This window comes from Rhinopithecus roxellana, chromosome 5, assembly GCF_007565055.1.
Source record: "Rhinopithecus roxellana isolate Shanxi Qingling chromosome 5, ASM756505v1, whole genome shotgun sequence".
In the NCBI taxonomy this organism is placed as follows: domain Eukaryota; kingdom Metazoa; phylum Chordata; class Mammalia; order Primates; family Cercopithecidae; genus Rhinopithecus; species Rhinopithecus roxellana.
Genome location: NC_044553.1, coordinates 151,435,420 through 151,452,460, shown reverse-complemented (window position 1 = coordinate 151,452,460; position 17,041 = coordinate 151,435,420). Strand labels below are relative to the sequence as shown.

The 17,041-nt window shown below is 56.5% G+C and overlaps 1 protein-coding gene across 1 annotated transcript in view; it reads left to right on the top strand.

The window, feature by feature from the left end:
• The window catches only part of ITPK1 (inositol-tetrakisphosphate 1-kinase), a 182,511-nt gene that overhangs the window by 160,900 nt on the left and 4,570 nt on the right, over positions 1-17,041 (top strand). Inside the window, exons 7-9 of the mRNA XM_010384507.2 lie at positions 3,180-3,345; positions 9,486-9,553; positions 15,004-15,166. Of these exons, the coding sequence (XP_010382809.2) occupies positions 3,180-3,345; positions 9,486-9,553; positions 15,004-15,166 (397 nt within the window). The remainder of the gene's footprint in view (positions 1-3,179; positions 3,346-9,485; positions 9,554-15,003; positions 15,167-17,041) is intronic.

Here is a 17,041-nt window from a genome sequence, read left to right as displayed (position 1 = left end):
TGCCACAGGGGTCTGCCATGCTGCTGCATTGAGACGGGCCAGGAGGAAAGGGGGGCCGCTTGGAATCAACCCCATGGAATGCTTTGATTCACGAGTCACCCACCCACCCATTCGTTCTTTTATTCACTTTATGATGTTCCCGGCCACCTTGAGGACCACGGGGACCAGGGGACAGATGCATAGGATGTGAATCCTGTCCCTAGAGAGAGCCAAGGAGGCTGTGAGGACTCCGGGGGCTAGAGGAGTGGATGGTAATGTAGGGGCTTCGCTGGGGCCAGGGCCCGCACCACCCTCTGGAGCCACACCTGAGGCCTTGTGTTTGCCCTGGACATAGCCCTGCCTGGGGTCTCCCCACTGGGCACATGTGGAGGTATGCTGGGCAACAGGCATCTGACCGGAGTGGGCTCTCTGGGGAAGGCCTATCCTTGGAAGGCCCCACCAACAGAAATGCTCCCCAGAGCTCACGACTAAAAGGGGGAAGACTCAGCAGCATGGGCCTTTCCTGGGTTATGTACTGCTCTTTGTCCCTGGCCTGTACTTCCGGGGAAGTGTCAGTAGACAGTGTTGGCGTAGCATGGCACGTGCTGTGATGGGAAGGAGTGTGGGGACAGCCCGCCCGTCCCGTTGTCAGTTGTCTGAAATCAGGAGCCCTCATGTGGTCTTCCTGTGGGTGCTGGCCCTCCTGCCACAGCCTGCCTGGGCTCTGTGCCCAGTGCTGGCAGCACCCTCCAGGATGTGCCTGGCCAGGGAGAGAGCAGGAAGGCCCCCCTCGGCCCCAGTACCTGCCTGCCCGCCTTCCAGCAGCCCCTTTCCACCACCCAGTGGTTCCTCTGTGTGTCAGTTGCTTGGGTGTTACTGACGGAAGCACGAGTGCAGTCATTAGTGTGATTAGATCAGCCTCACTCAGAACCGGGCAGCCCGGGAGGAGGGAGCCATTTCTGCGAGTCACTTGAGGCCTGAGGCCTGGGGCTGCGGAATCCCACGCCTGGGGCCGATTCTGGTGCTGCATGTTGCCGTTTGTGCGACTTTGGCAAATTCCCCAGCCACCCAGAGTATCCGTCCACATTTGTGATTGGAGACATAGCGGCTTCTGTGAAGGATGAGGGGTCACTGCCAGGGTTGCCTGGGTGGACTGCTGGGTGAGCTGTCGGAATCAGCTGCCCTGGAGCCTGCCGGGTACTTGCCAAAGGAGATGGAGGTTCTGGATCCAGGTGCACCCCTCTCAGGATGCCCCTGATGGGCCTCAGGACTCTCAGCCCTCAAGTATGGGGTCAGCACGCTCAGGGGAAGCTATACATCACCCCTCATTCTAGCCGTCTGCCTCCAGGATGTTCATACGGGCATCCCTCCCCTCCCCACCACTCCCCAGCAGGCTGTCTGGGTCTACTGCCAAAAAAGTGTGCCACCATGTCCCACGTACTCAGAGACCCCTAGCAGACTCTTGTGTACAGACGGGGTGTGTTAGCATTACAGGGACGTGCCTTCTGGGGTGGACACCGTCCACCAGATAGGCAGAGGCTGGGGGACAAGCTTCTCACAGATTCCAGGGGTACCCGGAGAAGCCAAGTACAGCAGGGGTAGAGAATAGCACTATGCATGGTGGGCTTTAGATAGGCCAGCAGGTGCTTCTGATCCGGAGTCCTCGTCTGCATCCCAGCCCGCCCACTCCCTGCCTCTGAATCTCCCAGCCCCAGACTCAACCAAAATCAGTACCATTTCTGCTAAACCACTCTGTCTTCATTTTATGTTCACAGAACCATTTGGGTTTTTGTTTTGTTTTGGGGCCATTGTGTGGGTACTCATTTGCTCCATAGTGGAAATTTTTTTTTTTTTTTTTTAGCTGTAACTTAGCCGAAAGCCTGGAGCACCCCTGCAGCCACCCATGATTTTACAGAGGAAGACAGTGGTGCTTAAGCAGAGCGGGGGCCCAGCCTGGGCTCACACAGCAAGTGCCAAGCAGGCACTCCAGCCCCTGCCTGACTCCAGAGCTGCTCGTGTTTTTCCTGTCCTTTATTCTTGTCAGAAGGCTGAGGAGACGTTCGCTGCCCCCCAGCGCTCCCAGCACAGACACACACTTTTTGTTTTTCCCATGTGGCCTGGATTTCCACGTCTGTCCTGCCCAGCTGAGCTCCAGGCACGTAGGGCTGGCACTCCGTGACAGCTGACATGAGGGGTGGCAGCTGGGGAGGCAACCAGCTGTCCAGGGCCCATTATCCCTGCTCAGCAGCCCCAGCCGTCTGGTGGCTCCTTCCTGGGGCCCTGCGGGCTGAGGGATTAGCCGTGACCCTGGCACCAGCAGCTGGATCGACTAAGCCGAGGGCCCACCCCTCTGTCCTTAGAGCAGGCCCTGGGCAGAGCCTGTGCTGGCCGGGGCTGAGAGGGTTTTGGCAGCTGCCCCCCTACACTCCCTACCTCAGCCCCTACCAGATCCTCCTGTCGGGGACCTTTTTCCCTAGGGGAGTCGGGGACCAGAAGCGCAAAGGCCTGTTGTTTGCGGAGTGTCACGTGGCTCCGTGTGTAGGGGCGCGGCTGGGTGCTGTGCAGACCCGATTCCATCCCGGGCTCGCTCATGGTCCGGCAGTCACTGAATCTCTCAGCGCCTTATCGTCCTCATCTGTGTAAGGTTGTACGTTCCCCTCAGAGGCGCATTGTAAGGGAGACACGAGGTAACTCGTGTACGTGCTCAGAACAGGGCCTGGCTTGTCACAGCTGCTCGACAAGAGGCAGCCGTTGTCATCAGACAGGCTTTGACTCAAGGCCTCCTGACTCCTGTGCCTGAGTCATCTGTTTCCTTCCCCCTCCTCCCGGGTCTTTGTGGAGGATCCTTTAGGATGTCAGAGGGTTGAGTAGCACACAACCTTAGGGGTCCCCTTCCCTGGACCACAGTGCGACGAGTGGCTCCACACTGTCGGAAGTTGTGCAGCTCACAGTCAGCTCAATCTCACATGGCAGACCCAGTGGAGGGAGGACCTCCTACCCCGTGGCAGAAGGGATACATCCCCAGGTGTTCTTCACTCCATTCCACTCACCCTGGGTTGAGGCTCCTCTCGGGGAGTCCTCATGCCACGGGACCAGGAATGGGCCTTGGTAGAGGTGCTCTGGACAGGTGACACACCTGTGTGTTGGAGGTTGAGAGGATGGTGGACTCTGACAGAGCCTTTGACCTCTTGTCTTTCCAGATGGCTATTGTGTTCAACCAGGAGGGCCTGAATGCCATCCAGCCACCCTGTGTGGTCCAGAATTTCATCAACCACAACGCCGTCCTGTACAAGGTGTTCGTGGTTGGCGAGTCCTACACTGTGGTCCAGAGGCCCTCACTCAAGAACTTCTCCGCAGGCACATCAGGTAACCGCTCCTCTTGCCATCTTGGGCTGAGCGAGACTCGGGGGCCCAGCTGGGATGTGGCAGCAGCTGTCTGTCCTTCAGCACTGCCCCTACCACCCTGTGTTCTTGGTGGGATGGAGAGGTGCTCTAAAGATGGAAAGAGTTGTGTATGGTGGATAAAGAGGTCTTGGGGAACTAGTAAAATGTCCCTGTTCCCTGGGTTATTGTAGGGGGCCCCACCCACCTGAACCACCATAGACTCCAGAACACATCCAGAAGTGTTCTGTCCCTAGGACGCTTCCTGAGGACCCACACGATAATGATATTCACAGAGGAACATGCTGGGACAGGTGTGGCCGGCACAGCGTGTATTGGCCTTCCAGGGAAGCGAGGGCAGGTGCTGCCTGCTGTCTCCTGCCGAGCCGTCTTTACCTTGGGTCTCGTTTTCCCCGGGGAAGCCTGAGACAGAGTTGCCTGCTGCTGCCTGCGTAGCTGCCAGGGTGAGTTAGGCTCTGCTAGAAGCAGCAGCTGCCGGATCACAGGTCTTCTTAGGTGCAGGACTCCTGCTATGCCAGTGAGCGGGTTTTGAGTCAGTGGACAGTGGTCTAGGGGTCCCGCCGGTGTCTTGTAGGGCATTCTCAGCTGTTGTCGCTGGGCCTGAGAAGCAGCTCCCCAGGGATTAGCCTGTGGCCCCTGCTGCACTGAGGGGCCTTCCTTCCACCAGCCGCTCACCACCCTCTCCAGCCTCAGCCATTTTAAAAACGGACACTGAGTTAAAGATTTGCTGGCAGTGGAGCTGCTCAAAAGAATGTTCTAGTGGCTTCTGAAGGCATCTCTAAGGCACATTCTGGAAACCTTTGGAACAGTGGCAATGTCTTGGGATAAGCAGCTTTCCAGGGAGGACCCCTTGGAGAACACTCACTGCCCCGCTGTGGCTTGTTCAAATCAGCCGCACATTTGTTTCGGCAAGGGGAACCCGCATCATCAGAAGCGTTCAGATGCCAGCTGCTTTACCTCCACCTGAGCAAGCAGATGTGTCCTCTTGGCGTCCCTCGTCCGGGGACTGCCTGTGGCCGTCCACACCTCCTGGCTGGTGTGCCGCCCGGCATGGAGGGGCTGCAGCTGCTGTGGTCGCCCTCTCAGCCCTTCTTCCCCTAGATGCCTCTTCTCTTTCTGTGGACACAATACAGAGCGTGGATACTTTGGAAACATGCAGGTGTTCATTTTCCTCCTGAGGGCAGATGGCCTTCCTAGCTGGGCATGTGGCTCCTGGACTCAAGGCTGTATTTTCAGGGTTTGGGACATCCTGGTCCCAGCCCCTGCCCACTGGTTGGGAACCAAACGCTGGAAGCGTATTTTTATATGTGGCTATATACCACCAAGTGCTATTCCTCAAAGTTATGGGCTGGAAGAGGCTGACATTTTTAAAAATGCTGTTTATTCCCTGATTTAAGAAAATAATAATGCTTTAAGTCTATGGAAAATATATTAAATTCAGAGGAGTTATATTTTATATCAACTCCTTTCTGTTTTTACCCAAGTCACTCCATCTCTAAAAGAAATTTACTGTCAGATCTCCTTTCTTATCCGCACAGAAATGTGGTTGAGTTTTACTGTTTTTTTGTTTTCTCCTTTTTCCTCCTGGTTGCAAAATGCTGGGCCAGTTTCTGTCTTGACGCTGGGAACCATTAGCAGCGGAGTGCAGACTCCTGTCCTCTATCTGTGAGGACGAGGACTCCTTGCCTGTGCGTCTTCTCGTGTGGCCATTTCTAGGTTGCTGGTTTGCCATAAAATGCAGGCCAGGAGACTAGACATGGTGGCTCATGCCTATAGTCCCAGTTCTTTGAAGAGATTTAGGTGGGAAGATTGCTTGAGGCCAGGAATTTGAGACCAGCCTGGGCAACATAGTGAAACTCCATCTCTACAAAAAAAGAAAAAAAATTTAAAAAATTACCTGGGCATGGTGGCGTGCACCTGCAGTCCCAGCTACTAAGAAGGCTGAGGCAGAAGGATCGCTTGAGCCCAGGAGTTTAAGGTTGCAGTGAGCTGTGGTCGTGCCACTGCACTCCAGCCTAGGTGACAGTAAGACCTTGCCTCTTCAAAAAAACAAAAAACAAACAAACAAACAAAAAAACAGACTAAGCCCAAATAGTAGAGAAATACACAGAGCTAAAAAGGAGAAGTGTTTATTCTGTTCACGTGAACTAAGTAACTGTTAGTGTCTCTCCATCCCCAAAGCGGATTCTGTGTCCCCATCTCTAGGGCACGGTGCCAGGGAGCTAATGTGGGTTCTACGTGTATGTTCTCTTTCTGGATAAGAAGTGTAGTGCAACAGCAGCCCTTTAAGCTGGACCAGTTGAAAAGGGGGTTTGGGACTGTGGCCTCTTTCCTGCCTCCACCCCAGCTTTCCAGTTTCCTTTGCCCGATGACAGGTCCCCCAGCTTCCCACGGCCACGCAGGGATGGGGGCTCCTTGAGTGAGACTTTTCTGGACCTGGGATAGAGACAAGGAGACGAGCCTTCACTCTACAACTGCCAGTCTCCTTTGCCTGTCAGCCGCACTTTTGTTTTTTACATGTTGACATCTGAAATCAAGTGTGCCTTATAGCCAGTGGCATCCATGCAGAGGCTTTGGCTGGAGCTGAAGTCAGGTTGTGGCTTATGCCATCCACCAGGAACATTTTGTGTTCTCTGCCCATGGTTCGCATTCATGGAGAGATTGTTCCCCTCCCTCCACCCTGTGCCAGGGTAGAGATGGGTGAGTTCCTTTGCTCCCCCTTTCTGTGCAGTGGGTTTATTTCTTGTTCGTCTTTACCCTGAGGACGTGGCACAGGCTCCCAGCTTTATTCAGGTTCTTTCCACTATCCTCTCCAGCCTGAGTCTTGTTTCTCTCAGGCATATATGAGTGGTGCCTCCTACCAGGTAGAGCGGGAGGCAGCAAACCTTTTTGCAGAAGGCCAAATTATAAACATTTCCAGCTCCATCACAATTATTTAATGCTGCCATCGTCGTGCAAAAGCAGCTGTAGATACGTAAATGAGTGCACGGCTGTGTTCCAATGAAACTTTATTTGCAAGTGCAGGTGGCCGGGCTTACAGTCTATAGTCTGCTGAGCTCCACTCCAGAGCCTCTTAATAGTCAGTGATACAGCATTTATCCAACCTACCATGTGCCCAGCCCTGCATGAGCTGCTGGGGATCCAGTCAGGGACTAGATAGGCGTCCAGCTTCCTGCCCTCAGGAGTTTGTATTCCGGTGGGAGAAACTGCATACAGGGAGAGAAATAATAAAAGGCAGCTGCGGCCTGAGATGAGGCGTCCGAGGGAAAGAGAATGCGTCCTGGGACACCACTGGGTGAGGGACCACTTGGAAAGGGCAGCTCAGGTGGTCCCTCTGCAGAGGTGATACTTATGGCAACTGGAAGATGACTTGGGTCACCATCGGTAGCACTGGACACATTCTTCCCATCCCATTTGCCTCCCGAGAGAGAGAGGAGATTAAACAAATAAGGCTAAATGCAGTGTGGCCCCAGCTCATGGCTGTACTGCTGAGTTGCTGGGATATTTGGGGGCTCATCTTATCATTTATTCTTCTTTTAAACCTATTTTTTAAATCCATAAATTGAGAAGAAAAGCATACATTCTTCCTTTCGTTGCCCTCCCTCCCTGTAGAACGTTGGTGGTGGTTCTCCACCAGTGCTGTTGGGCTAGTCTAGGAACAGACTGCACGGGGCACCTGAAATCCAGGGTGCTGTCATCAGGAGGGCTTGCCGCTACATGCTGGGAGCAGCGCCCTGGTCTGGTCTATTAGAGGAACCAGCTGTTTTGGAGCTGGCCACCAGGTCTCTTTCCCTGATGCCTTCTCACTTGCCTCAGCTTTCCATCGTCACCTGGGTGACTGGCAGCCGCGGGAGGCTGCTCCCACTCCCTCCGACCCCTGCTCAGACCGCATACAGAGAGGAACTGAGCCCAGGCCATCTCTCACTGCCCTGCCAAATGGTCTTCTGGCCAGAGCTCCTAGGTCAGAATTAGCCAGAAGGGCTGGGTGCAGAGGCTCATGCCTATATCCCCAGCACTTTGGGAGGCTGAGGTGGGCAGATCACCTGAGGTCAGGAGTTCAAGACCAGCCTGACCAAGATGGCGAAACCCCGTTTCTACTGAAAATACAAAAAATTAGCCAGGCATGGTGACGGGTGCCTATAATCCCAGCTACTCAGGAGGCAAGATAATTGCTTGAACATGAGAGGTGGAGGTTGCAGTGAGCCAAGCTCGGGCCACAGCACTCCAGCCTGGGCGACAGAGTGAGACTCTGTCTCAAAAAAAGAAAAAGAAAAACAGAATTAGCCAGGAGGAGAAACGAGCCCCTCTTGAAATGGCCTGGACTCCGGCTCTTCCTGCCAGAAGAAGCTGTTGGGTTGCATGATCTGTCAGGTCAGCAGACACTGGCTGGCCCCTCTGAATACCCAGCTCTGGCCCTTCCTGGCACCCATGTGTTCTCCTTGTGGCTCCTGCAGACTTCCCAGCCTCCCTGATCTATGCTGTGTCTACCTGTGCTTGGTGGCACTTCCTCCCCCTGGGCCTTCTCTGCCACTGGGCAACTGCTATTGAGGATCTGCAGGGAAATAGGTGGGAAGGTGCCCTGAGCTCAGGGGCTGAGCCAGGCTGGGCTACAGGATGAGCAGGTGGGCAGTGTTCCCCTCCCAGCTGCTCGAGCCTGCTTGAGCCTCAAGTCCATGGGGCCTATGCCATCCCCACAGGCTTCTTGGCTGTCGGTGCCTTGGGAGTAGAGATCCTGGGGGCTACATGACGCATGTCCTGCGGGGTGTTTATTTTCCCCAGGCTCCTCCCCAGGACCATCTTTCATGCCCCCCATCTGGACTGGCTCTGGTCAGAGCAGCAGGAGGACTGTCAGGCACACCAGGGCAGCCAGGGGCCTTTGCGTCCCGCTAGCGGGAAGGACGCCAGATACATCTCAGCGCCTGCCCACTTGGCTTCCACCCGAATCATTCTCTCATGCATGATTGTTGCGGCGCTGTAGAGTCCTGGAGCTGGTGGGGTCGTTGGCAGCCAGAGCAGGTGCCCCATTGGCATGGCCCCTGGCATGCAGTGCCCCTCAGCCAGTGCCCTCCTGTCCTCACACATAGGTGCCTGGGTCCTAGGGAATGTGTATGGCATCCTGGGGGCAGGAGCCACAACACCTTGCCCTGCAAGGACTCGAGGGGCTGCTAGGGCTGGCGGCCCAGGACAGTCCCGTGCCAGCCTTGGGGGAGGTCGTGGGATGGAGCCTTTTCCAGAACTCAGGCCTGAGGCTCATGGTTCTGCAATTCTTGCATTCATGTGCCAGTGCTTCCCAGTGCCTATGAGCGTGTTTCTGACCAACCGACCTGACATTTCCCCCAAGTGACTTTGGTTTAGTCCCCAAGGACGTTTCTACTGTGGGATCTACTTGCACTTTCACTGTTCTTGGGATTGGTCTGCCTCTGCGGGTCCCCAGTGGGCCTGTACGGGCTGGGTGTTGTGGGAGGCAGGCAGAAGCCAGACGTGTGGGGTGAGGGTATTTCAGACTCTCTGTGCCAGCTTCCAGTGCCAAAGAGAAATTGTGCTGTGTGCTTTCTTGGATGGATCTTGTGGAAGCCTACGTTCTCTGATTTCCTATTTTTTTCCCTAAGTCGCTAAGAACCACCAGAACCCTTTGTATTTTAAGTGCTCACGTGCCAGTGGCAGCCTGTCCCTATGTCTCTAGCACGTTCCCCAAAAGAGAGTCCCGTGGGCTGGGGAGTGGACTGGGAGCACTGGCCTAAATAACACTGAGTCTGCTTTACCTTGGGCCCTCTCTGGGGTGATGCTCAGGTGTTTAGCTGTCCCACCCCGCTCCTTCCCCTCCCCCCACTGTTCCCTGTATGGTGACAGGGCACTCAGGGAAAACCAGACGTGATGCTGTGAGATGGTAGCAGAGGTTGGCTCATTACATCGGTCACTTTTATGTGGCAGGAGAAGGTGAACCAGAGGCCCTGACGGTGCCCAGCTCACTGGAGCCCAGGGCTCTGCAGAGCCCGGGGCCGCGTGTTGGTGCCTGGGGTGGTGCTGCCCCCTGGTGTCGGGTGGCGGCAGTGTGGTCCCTGCATTGAGGTTCTAACGTCAGCTCCTTCCTGTCGCTTTTTCAGACCGTGAGTCCATCTTCTTCAACAGCCACAACGTGTCAAAGCCCGAGTCGTCATCAGTCCTGACGGAGGTGGGTCCCTCCGTTGGGGTGGCTTGGCCCGAAACTGCCCTCCCCTGGGCCTAGGTGTGGGCTGCCACAGCATGGGGTCCTTGGACGAGCTCTCCAGCAGGCTAGGGTGGGAAAGACCTTTGCCTCTGTGCCAGGGGCTTCGGGAGGTTCCAGAGACCCCTGTTCCTCTGCTTGCTTCGAGCCTTCGTGCTAGCAGCCATTGCAGCCCGGCCCAGCACAGGGAGAGGTGAGGGGCATGCTGGGCTTGCAGAGAGACACCACTCACTGCAAGCTGCCCGTGCAGAAGGTGTGCTGACCCTTCTCCCAGCGTGAGGAGTCGGAAGAACTGCTCTCTCATCTCTTGTTCCTGGTTTTTCAAAGGGCTGTGGAGGCAGCACCATCTCAGTCCTTTGTCCTGTAGTGGTCCTGAGGCTAGCAGGAGTGTCACCCCTGCCCCCAGCACTGTGGGTAGTGGGCATCCTGGCCGCTCAGTGAGTGTCACTATGGCCAGCATCAGCCCAGGTACCCTGCAGTGCAGGTCGCAGTCAGGCCTCATGGCATCAGAGAGGCTCGGTGACCTTTTCACATTCACAAGGCTGGGATTTGACCCCACCAGGTCTGATTCCAAAGTTGGATCTCCCAGGAATTTAGGACTTCTGACCTCACCAGTGATTCCTGAGCACCTGACCCCAAAGAATTTAGGAAAGGCTATCCTCTGCTGTTTCCCCGAAGTCCAGAGAGCCAGCGGCCACTTCCCTAAACTCAGAGCCCTCTGCCAGGGAGCCTGCTGTTCTGAGGATGCGTGTGTGCTCTTCTGGGGGCTTTGCTGGTGTCCTCCTCCCTGTCCTGGTCTGGTCTCTCCGACGAGCCAGCCTCCACTCCAACGGCAGTGCTCGTGTCCCTGGGGGGGCTGCCCCAGAACCCAGGCAGCCTGTCTGTCATTTGTGTCAGGGTCCTCTGAGGAGCCAGCAGTGTGCCGAGCATTAGACAGAGCACAGGCGTGGGCAGGACCTGGAGGGAACATCGCCATCCTCAGGATGTTGACACATGTCCCCTGGGAACATGTCAGGCTTTGGGAACAGATTTAAACAGAGCCTCAGTGCCTGGCTGAGCATATTATAAGATGTTCTGTGCGAGAGACGGCTTTCTTCCAAGCTTCAGAATCACAGGGCTTCTTCCCTGTGTGGCTTTGCTCTGGGGGCCTCGGCAGCCCGTGTGATGGAGGGGAATTGGCATTTGCAGACTGAGTGTCCTCTCAGGGGTAGGGCCAGCAGCCATGATGGCAGAGGGACCCATCCAGAAGTCACTGTCTTGGATTAGCACTTGTTGACCTCAGCCTCAATCTCCTCATCTGTAAAACGGGAAGGGGTGGGCCTAGAGACACTGCAGGGCCCTTGCCTTCACCTCTGAGGTCTGCAGTTGCCTCCTCCTTCCCTCAGCGCATGGCTGCTAGTCAGGAATCTGCCAGGACTGACGACTTCCAAAAATAGAAAAGGGAAATGCGGTCAGCACCACCTTTTCCACTGGGACATCAACCCCTCCTGGACGCCCGCAGGCTGGCCTGACACAGCCAGCTCTGTTCCCAGGTGCGGAAACATGCTCGCTGCCCATCCACCCGTCCCTGCCCACCTGGGGCTCCTCCAGTCCTGCCTTGGCCTCCCCGGGAGTCTGGTGCAGGAAGCCCTCCTCTGGCCTTGAAGCACCCCTCCCTTCCCGGTGGGAGACCCCTGAGGATAGGCCTAGCCCCACCTAACTTGCAGGATCCCACACACCTTTTGCTTTTTGAAATTCAGTCTAGGGTATTAGTTCAGGGCACAGACTCTGATGGGACTGCCTCAGGTCGGCCCAAGCTAAGGCGAGTCACGTCACCTCTCTGAGCCTTGGTTTGTTCTTCCTGCCCCAGAAGGGTTCCGGAGTCCAGGGAGTTCCTGGGTGAGAAGCACCCACCGCAGTGCCAGGTGTGCAGTACGGGCATGGTCTCACCAGGTGCCGAGGCCCACTGGGGACCCATGAGCACCTTCCCAGCTCCCCTGTCACCTCCTCGCTTTCCAGAACGTCACTGGATCACTTGCGTTGAGGGCCCCAGGCAGGATTTCCGTGCCTTTATCTTGTCCTAGGATGGCTCTTTGGTTTTGGATAACCAGATAACTTCAGAAGGATTTCTGAGATTCCACAGCTAAGCCGAGAGCGCTTTTGTAAATGGCGTGCTGTGGGGCATGTGGCAGTGCAGGAACCGAGCTCCCTTGCTCCCGAGCCTGTGCTCTGAGCCTGAGGTAGCAGCTCCTCCCGTCTGCACCACAATCTCACAGTGAGATGTTTTTATTACCCCATTTATTGGGGCAAAAAAACAAGGCCCAGAAGGGTTCTGTTATGGCTTAGGGTACACAGTGGAGAATGGGCAGCCCCAAGGTGCCCACCAGCGTCTCTCTGACTCAGTGAGGGCCCTGGGCTGCAGGGCGAGTGGCTGAGCTGCCCCACTTGGCCTTTGGCCGCCACTGGCAAGAATGACCCAGGAGGCTCAGAAAAGCTAAGTGGCTGGGTGCGGTGGCTCATGCCTTTAATCCCAACACTTTGGGAGGCCAAGGCGGGCAGATGGCTTGAGCCCGGGAGTTTGAGACCAGCCTGGGAAACGTGGTGAGACCTTTAATCCCTGCCGAAACAATACAAAAATGAGCTGCGCACAGCGTTGCTCGCCTGGAGTCTTAGCTACTTGGGAGACTGAGGTGGGAGGATCATTTGAGCCCGGAAGTTCGAGGCTGCAGTGAGTTGTGATCTCGCCATTGCACTGTAGCCTGGGCAACAGAGCAAGGCCCTGTCTCAAAAAGAAAAAAACAGATAAGTGCTAAGGGATGAGTGCCTCTCACAGCCGGGCCACTCCTGCCCCCTAGAAAGTGCCTCTCACAGCCGGGCCACTCCTGCCCCCTAGAAAGTGCCTCTCACAGCCGGGCCACTCCTGCCCCCTAGAAAGTATTTCTTCTGGATAAGACACCAAGGCCTTGAGGCTGTGAGCGGGGGCCCTGCGTGTCCTGCAGAACCAGGACGGGAGATGTGCTGGTGTAGGCCTCAGAGCGTGGGTGGTGCCCGGGCGTGGGTCCCTCAGAGCGTGGGTGGTGCCCGGGCGTGGGTCCCTCAGAGCGTGGGTGGTGCCCGGGCGTGGGTCCCTCACTTCCCTCCCTGGAAGTTCCCAGTGGCTACTTCAGCCTCCTGTGCTTGGGTAAGGGCCACTTTTCTTGGTGACCAGGGCTCTGTCCCCAGCCCTGCTGACCCGCTTTCACTTTTTTTTTTAAATTCAGGTGCACCGGGCACAGTGACTCACACCTATAATCCCAGCATTTTGGGAGGCCTAGAAGGGAGGATTACTTGAGGCCAGGAGTTTGAGACCAACCTGGGCAAGATAGTGAGACCCTGTCCCTACAAAAAACAAATAAGATTAGCCAGGCATGGTGGCACACACCTGTAGTCCCAGCTACTCCAGAGGCTGAGGCCCAGGAGTTCAAGGCTGCAGTGAGCCGTGATTGCAACACTACACTCCAGCCTGAGTGACAGAGTGAAACATTGTCTCTAAATAAAATGAAACTGAGGTAAATTCACATACATGAGATTGACCATTTCGAAGAGAATAATTCAGTGGCAATTAGTACATTCAGTGCTGTCCAATCACCACCTCTATCTGGTTCCAAAACAAAACATTTTCATCACTGAGAAGAAAGCCCTGGGCCCGCCAGGCACTCACTCCCCATTTCCCCCAGCTCTTGTTACTGGCAGCCACTGAGCTCATTGCTGTCTCTGTGGCGTTACCTGTCCTAGATATTCCATAGAAATGGAATCACACAATAGGTGAGCTTTTGTGTCTGGGTTCCTGCACTCAGCGTGATGTGTTCAGGGTTCCTCTGCATTGTAGCATGGGTCAGAAGTTCATTCCTTTTTATGGCTGAACAGTATTCCATTGTATGGACAGACCAGTTTTTGTAGCCGTTCATCTGTGGATGCACGCTGGGGTAGGAATGACACCGCGGCGAGCATGGGTGGACGGCATCCATTTGAGTACACGGTCTCAGCTCTGGGGTGTGTACCCTGGAGCAGAACTGCCGGGTCAGTTGGCTATTCCATGTCCAGCTTTTGAACCCAGCTTCACTTTTGTCTTTCATGGATCAGCCACTCCCTTCCCTTTTGGCCCCTAAGCCCACAACCCCCAAAACTTCAGTATTCATTGAGCACCTAGTGTGAGCCCTCCCTTGGCTGATTTAGAGGAGACGGGACGCAGTTCCTGCCCTAGAATTCAGATGAGTCTCCTCCCAGCCGGGCACATACTGTCCCCACCTTCTCAATAAAGTCTGAGATGGAGGCCTTGTTGCTTCGCCTTTCGGAAGAGCAAACCTGAGACAGAGAGGCCAGGTACTGTCTCCTAAGTCCACAGAGCTAGGAGTTCACTGTCAGGTTTGGAACCCACGTCTCTCTGACTCCAGAATCCTTCCCAGTGCAGTGCCCCAGTTCCTTGGAGGCCCTGGCTGGGGGCAGGCTAAGCCCATGACAGTATGTGTCCCAGGCCAGCCGCGACAGGCACAGGACATGAGTGGCAGAGGGGAGTGCCAGGCTGGGAGGGAGAACAGAGCAGGGTGGCCTGACCAGCACATGGAAGCTTTGAGGAAGGCTAAGCTTGGACCCCAGGAGGCAGGCAGGAGCAGCAGAGCAGCCTCTTTAGGGAGCCCACATTGTTTGGGGTGTGAGTTCATTTGGAAACAGCATTTCTTGGGGAGGAAGACTGGCCTGCTGGACCCCAGGGCCCTGGGAAGGAGGACTGGCCTGCTGGACCCCAGGGCCCTTGCCCTCTCCTCCCTGGGGGTCTCCGTGATGGTGGGCAAGTGGCGGTCTGATCAGAACTCCTCACTTCTGCCTGGCTCTGCCCCCCAGCTGCTCCTAGCTATGTCCTGCAGCTGCTGGCCTCTGCACCTTTGCCTCCCCTGTGTCCTCCCTGGGGCCTCTCTCCTTCTCCCACCCCTCCCAGGGGCCTGCATCCTCCTGCTTTCAAGGTCTGGCTTTGGTGCTCTGCACCATAATGTCTTCCTAGGTCCCCGCCACACTCTCCATCTCCTTCCTCCCTGCTAAATGGCTTTAGTTTTAGAGGCTGAAAAATACGGGTCCAAATTCTGCCCTGTGCTTTTGAGCTGTGTGACCAAGCCCTGACCCTCTCTGAGCCTCAGTTTCCCTGTGTGTAACGTGCAGTGATGGCACTGGCCTTCCAGGCTATGATGAGCCCACAGGAGGTAATGAGCCTCACACACTTGGTGCCTGGCGACCCTCAGAGGGCAGGACGTGGCCAGTGGTCACCCCGTGCTCACCACAGTGGGTCTGTCCAGCCTCTGGCCCGAAGCATGCCAGGGCCTCGTGCTGCCTGGGGTGGGGGTCTCTCTGTGTGGTGCGGCATCGCAGCTCCTCGGCCCACGGCCTAACTTCCTTGTGTATGTCGGCAGCTGGACAAGATCGAGGGCGTGTTCGAGCGGCCGAGCGATGAGGTCATCCGGGAGCTCTCCCGGGCCCTGCGGCAGGCGCTGGGCGTGTCACTCTTCGGCATCGACATCATCATCAACAACCAGACAGGGCAGCACGCCGTCATCGACATCAATGCCTTCCCAGGTGAGTGGCGGCTGGGCCACCTCCACTGACCGGCCTCCAGTGATTGTCGTCAGGTGACCAGGCAGGCGAGGCGGGGTGACTGAGGCCCGAAAGCCAGCTTTCTCCCTTACCTCAGGGTCCAGGGAGGTGCAGCCTTGAGAAGCCTCAGCCTCACCTGCGAGATGGTCTCATGGGGTGTGCGAGGAGGGAGGGAGAGCCACACATCCACCTGGGGAACATCCAGACTGGAGTGTAGTGTTGCAGTCACGCATGTCCCTCACCTCTCTCCACCTGCGTCATCAGCAGATCAGCCCCTCCCCCAGGCCCTCCTCGATTTAAGGAGCAGGAAGGACCTTGAAGGGATTACAGCCCCCTGCAGTTTACATTTTGAGAAACTGAGGCCCTAGAGAGGAGGAAGCTGTTCAGGCCCCACAGCACATTGGTGGCAGGCCAGAGACTCCCAGGCTCACGTTGCCTCCACCACCCTGAACTGCAGTGCCAGGCACAGGCCTGGGGAGGAGCCCCAGGCTATGGGGTCTGTTCCCTGCTGCCAGCTGGGCCCTAGGAGCCCACTGGCACTAAGCCAGGCTCTGCCATGTGCCCCTCAGCTCTCAGTGAGGGGCTCTATGGGGACCACAGGAGCAGAGCCCTAGCACAGGGCATGAGGGACGATGGTGTGACATCACAGCAAGCTGTCACCAGGCTGCATGCTTCAGCGCCCACTGTTCCCCAGATGGGGGTCCCCTGTTGCTTCCTCCATGCTGACCCTTGTTAAGCACCTGCTGTGGAGGTGAAGCCAGCCTCGTTCGCTGCTGAGGTGCAAAAATGTTTAGGAAATGCTTCCTGCATTCAGAGACTGTGCCTGGCAGGTGGGGGCTCAGGGTTATTTGTCATGGGAGTGAGGCAGGACCTTACCCCACGCACCGGCTGGGCACTTTCTGTGTGTGTCACCTCCGCTTGTCTGAGAGCATGAGCAGGCGCAGTCAGCAGCACAGGCCACAGCAAGGAAGCCAAGGCTCAGAGGAGTGCACTGGCTCCTGTCATTCAGTTGGTGTTTACCCGGGGCCGCTGTCACCCAGGGCTGCTGTGTGTCCCAGCTGGTCCAGATGCTGATGCAGGCGTGAGCTCCGCTGCCCGGCCCTGCCTAGGGACAGCTCGCCCCTGTCGGGAGGAGGCGGAGGACAGAGCGGTCCGTCGGGGGGCTCCTCTGTGAGGTGGTGACACTGGAGCAGAGGGGCAGGTCCCAGGAGAGGCACCGCGGAGCCCTGTGTCTACAGCAGGTGCAGCCGTGGGGCAGGAAGGGTGGAGGACAGTCAGGGGAGTCGCGTGTGGTGAGCTGAGGACGTTGGAGCTCACCCTGGGAGTCGGGGAGCAGCCACCGTGAGATCTGTGTGTGTGAACCAAAGGGCAGACCCGTGGGGCAATCGTATTTTTCTCCATTGCCTCTGGGTGCAGTGGGGAGGAAACCATGGGTTTAGCTGGAGCTGGGGAATCATGGGGTTTTGCTATGCAGGTGTGAGGGAACCAGGGCACAAGGGACACTCAGGATAATGCAGGGGACATTCAGGATAAGGAAGCGTGGGATCTAAACCACGGAGCATGTTTTGAGCGGCAGAATGAAAAGGGGACAACATCAGTGGCCGGAGGGCCAGGGGGTCACAGGGAGGCCTGTTGGAAGAGAAATTCTGGAAGGAGGAAGGAGACAGGAGAGGGTGGGAAGCTTTGCACCTGAGCAAGACCAGTGCCTCCCAACACAAAATGTGTGGATGGTTGCGATCTGTGGGTGCAGACAAGGGATGGCCTTGTGAGCCAGTGTGGGGCACTGTGAGCCAGTGTGGACAGGGAGGGTTCTTCCAGAGAAGCCAAGAGAAGGGCCACCCAGATGGGGTGGGGCTA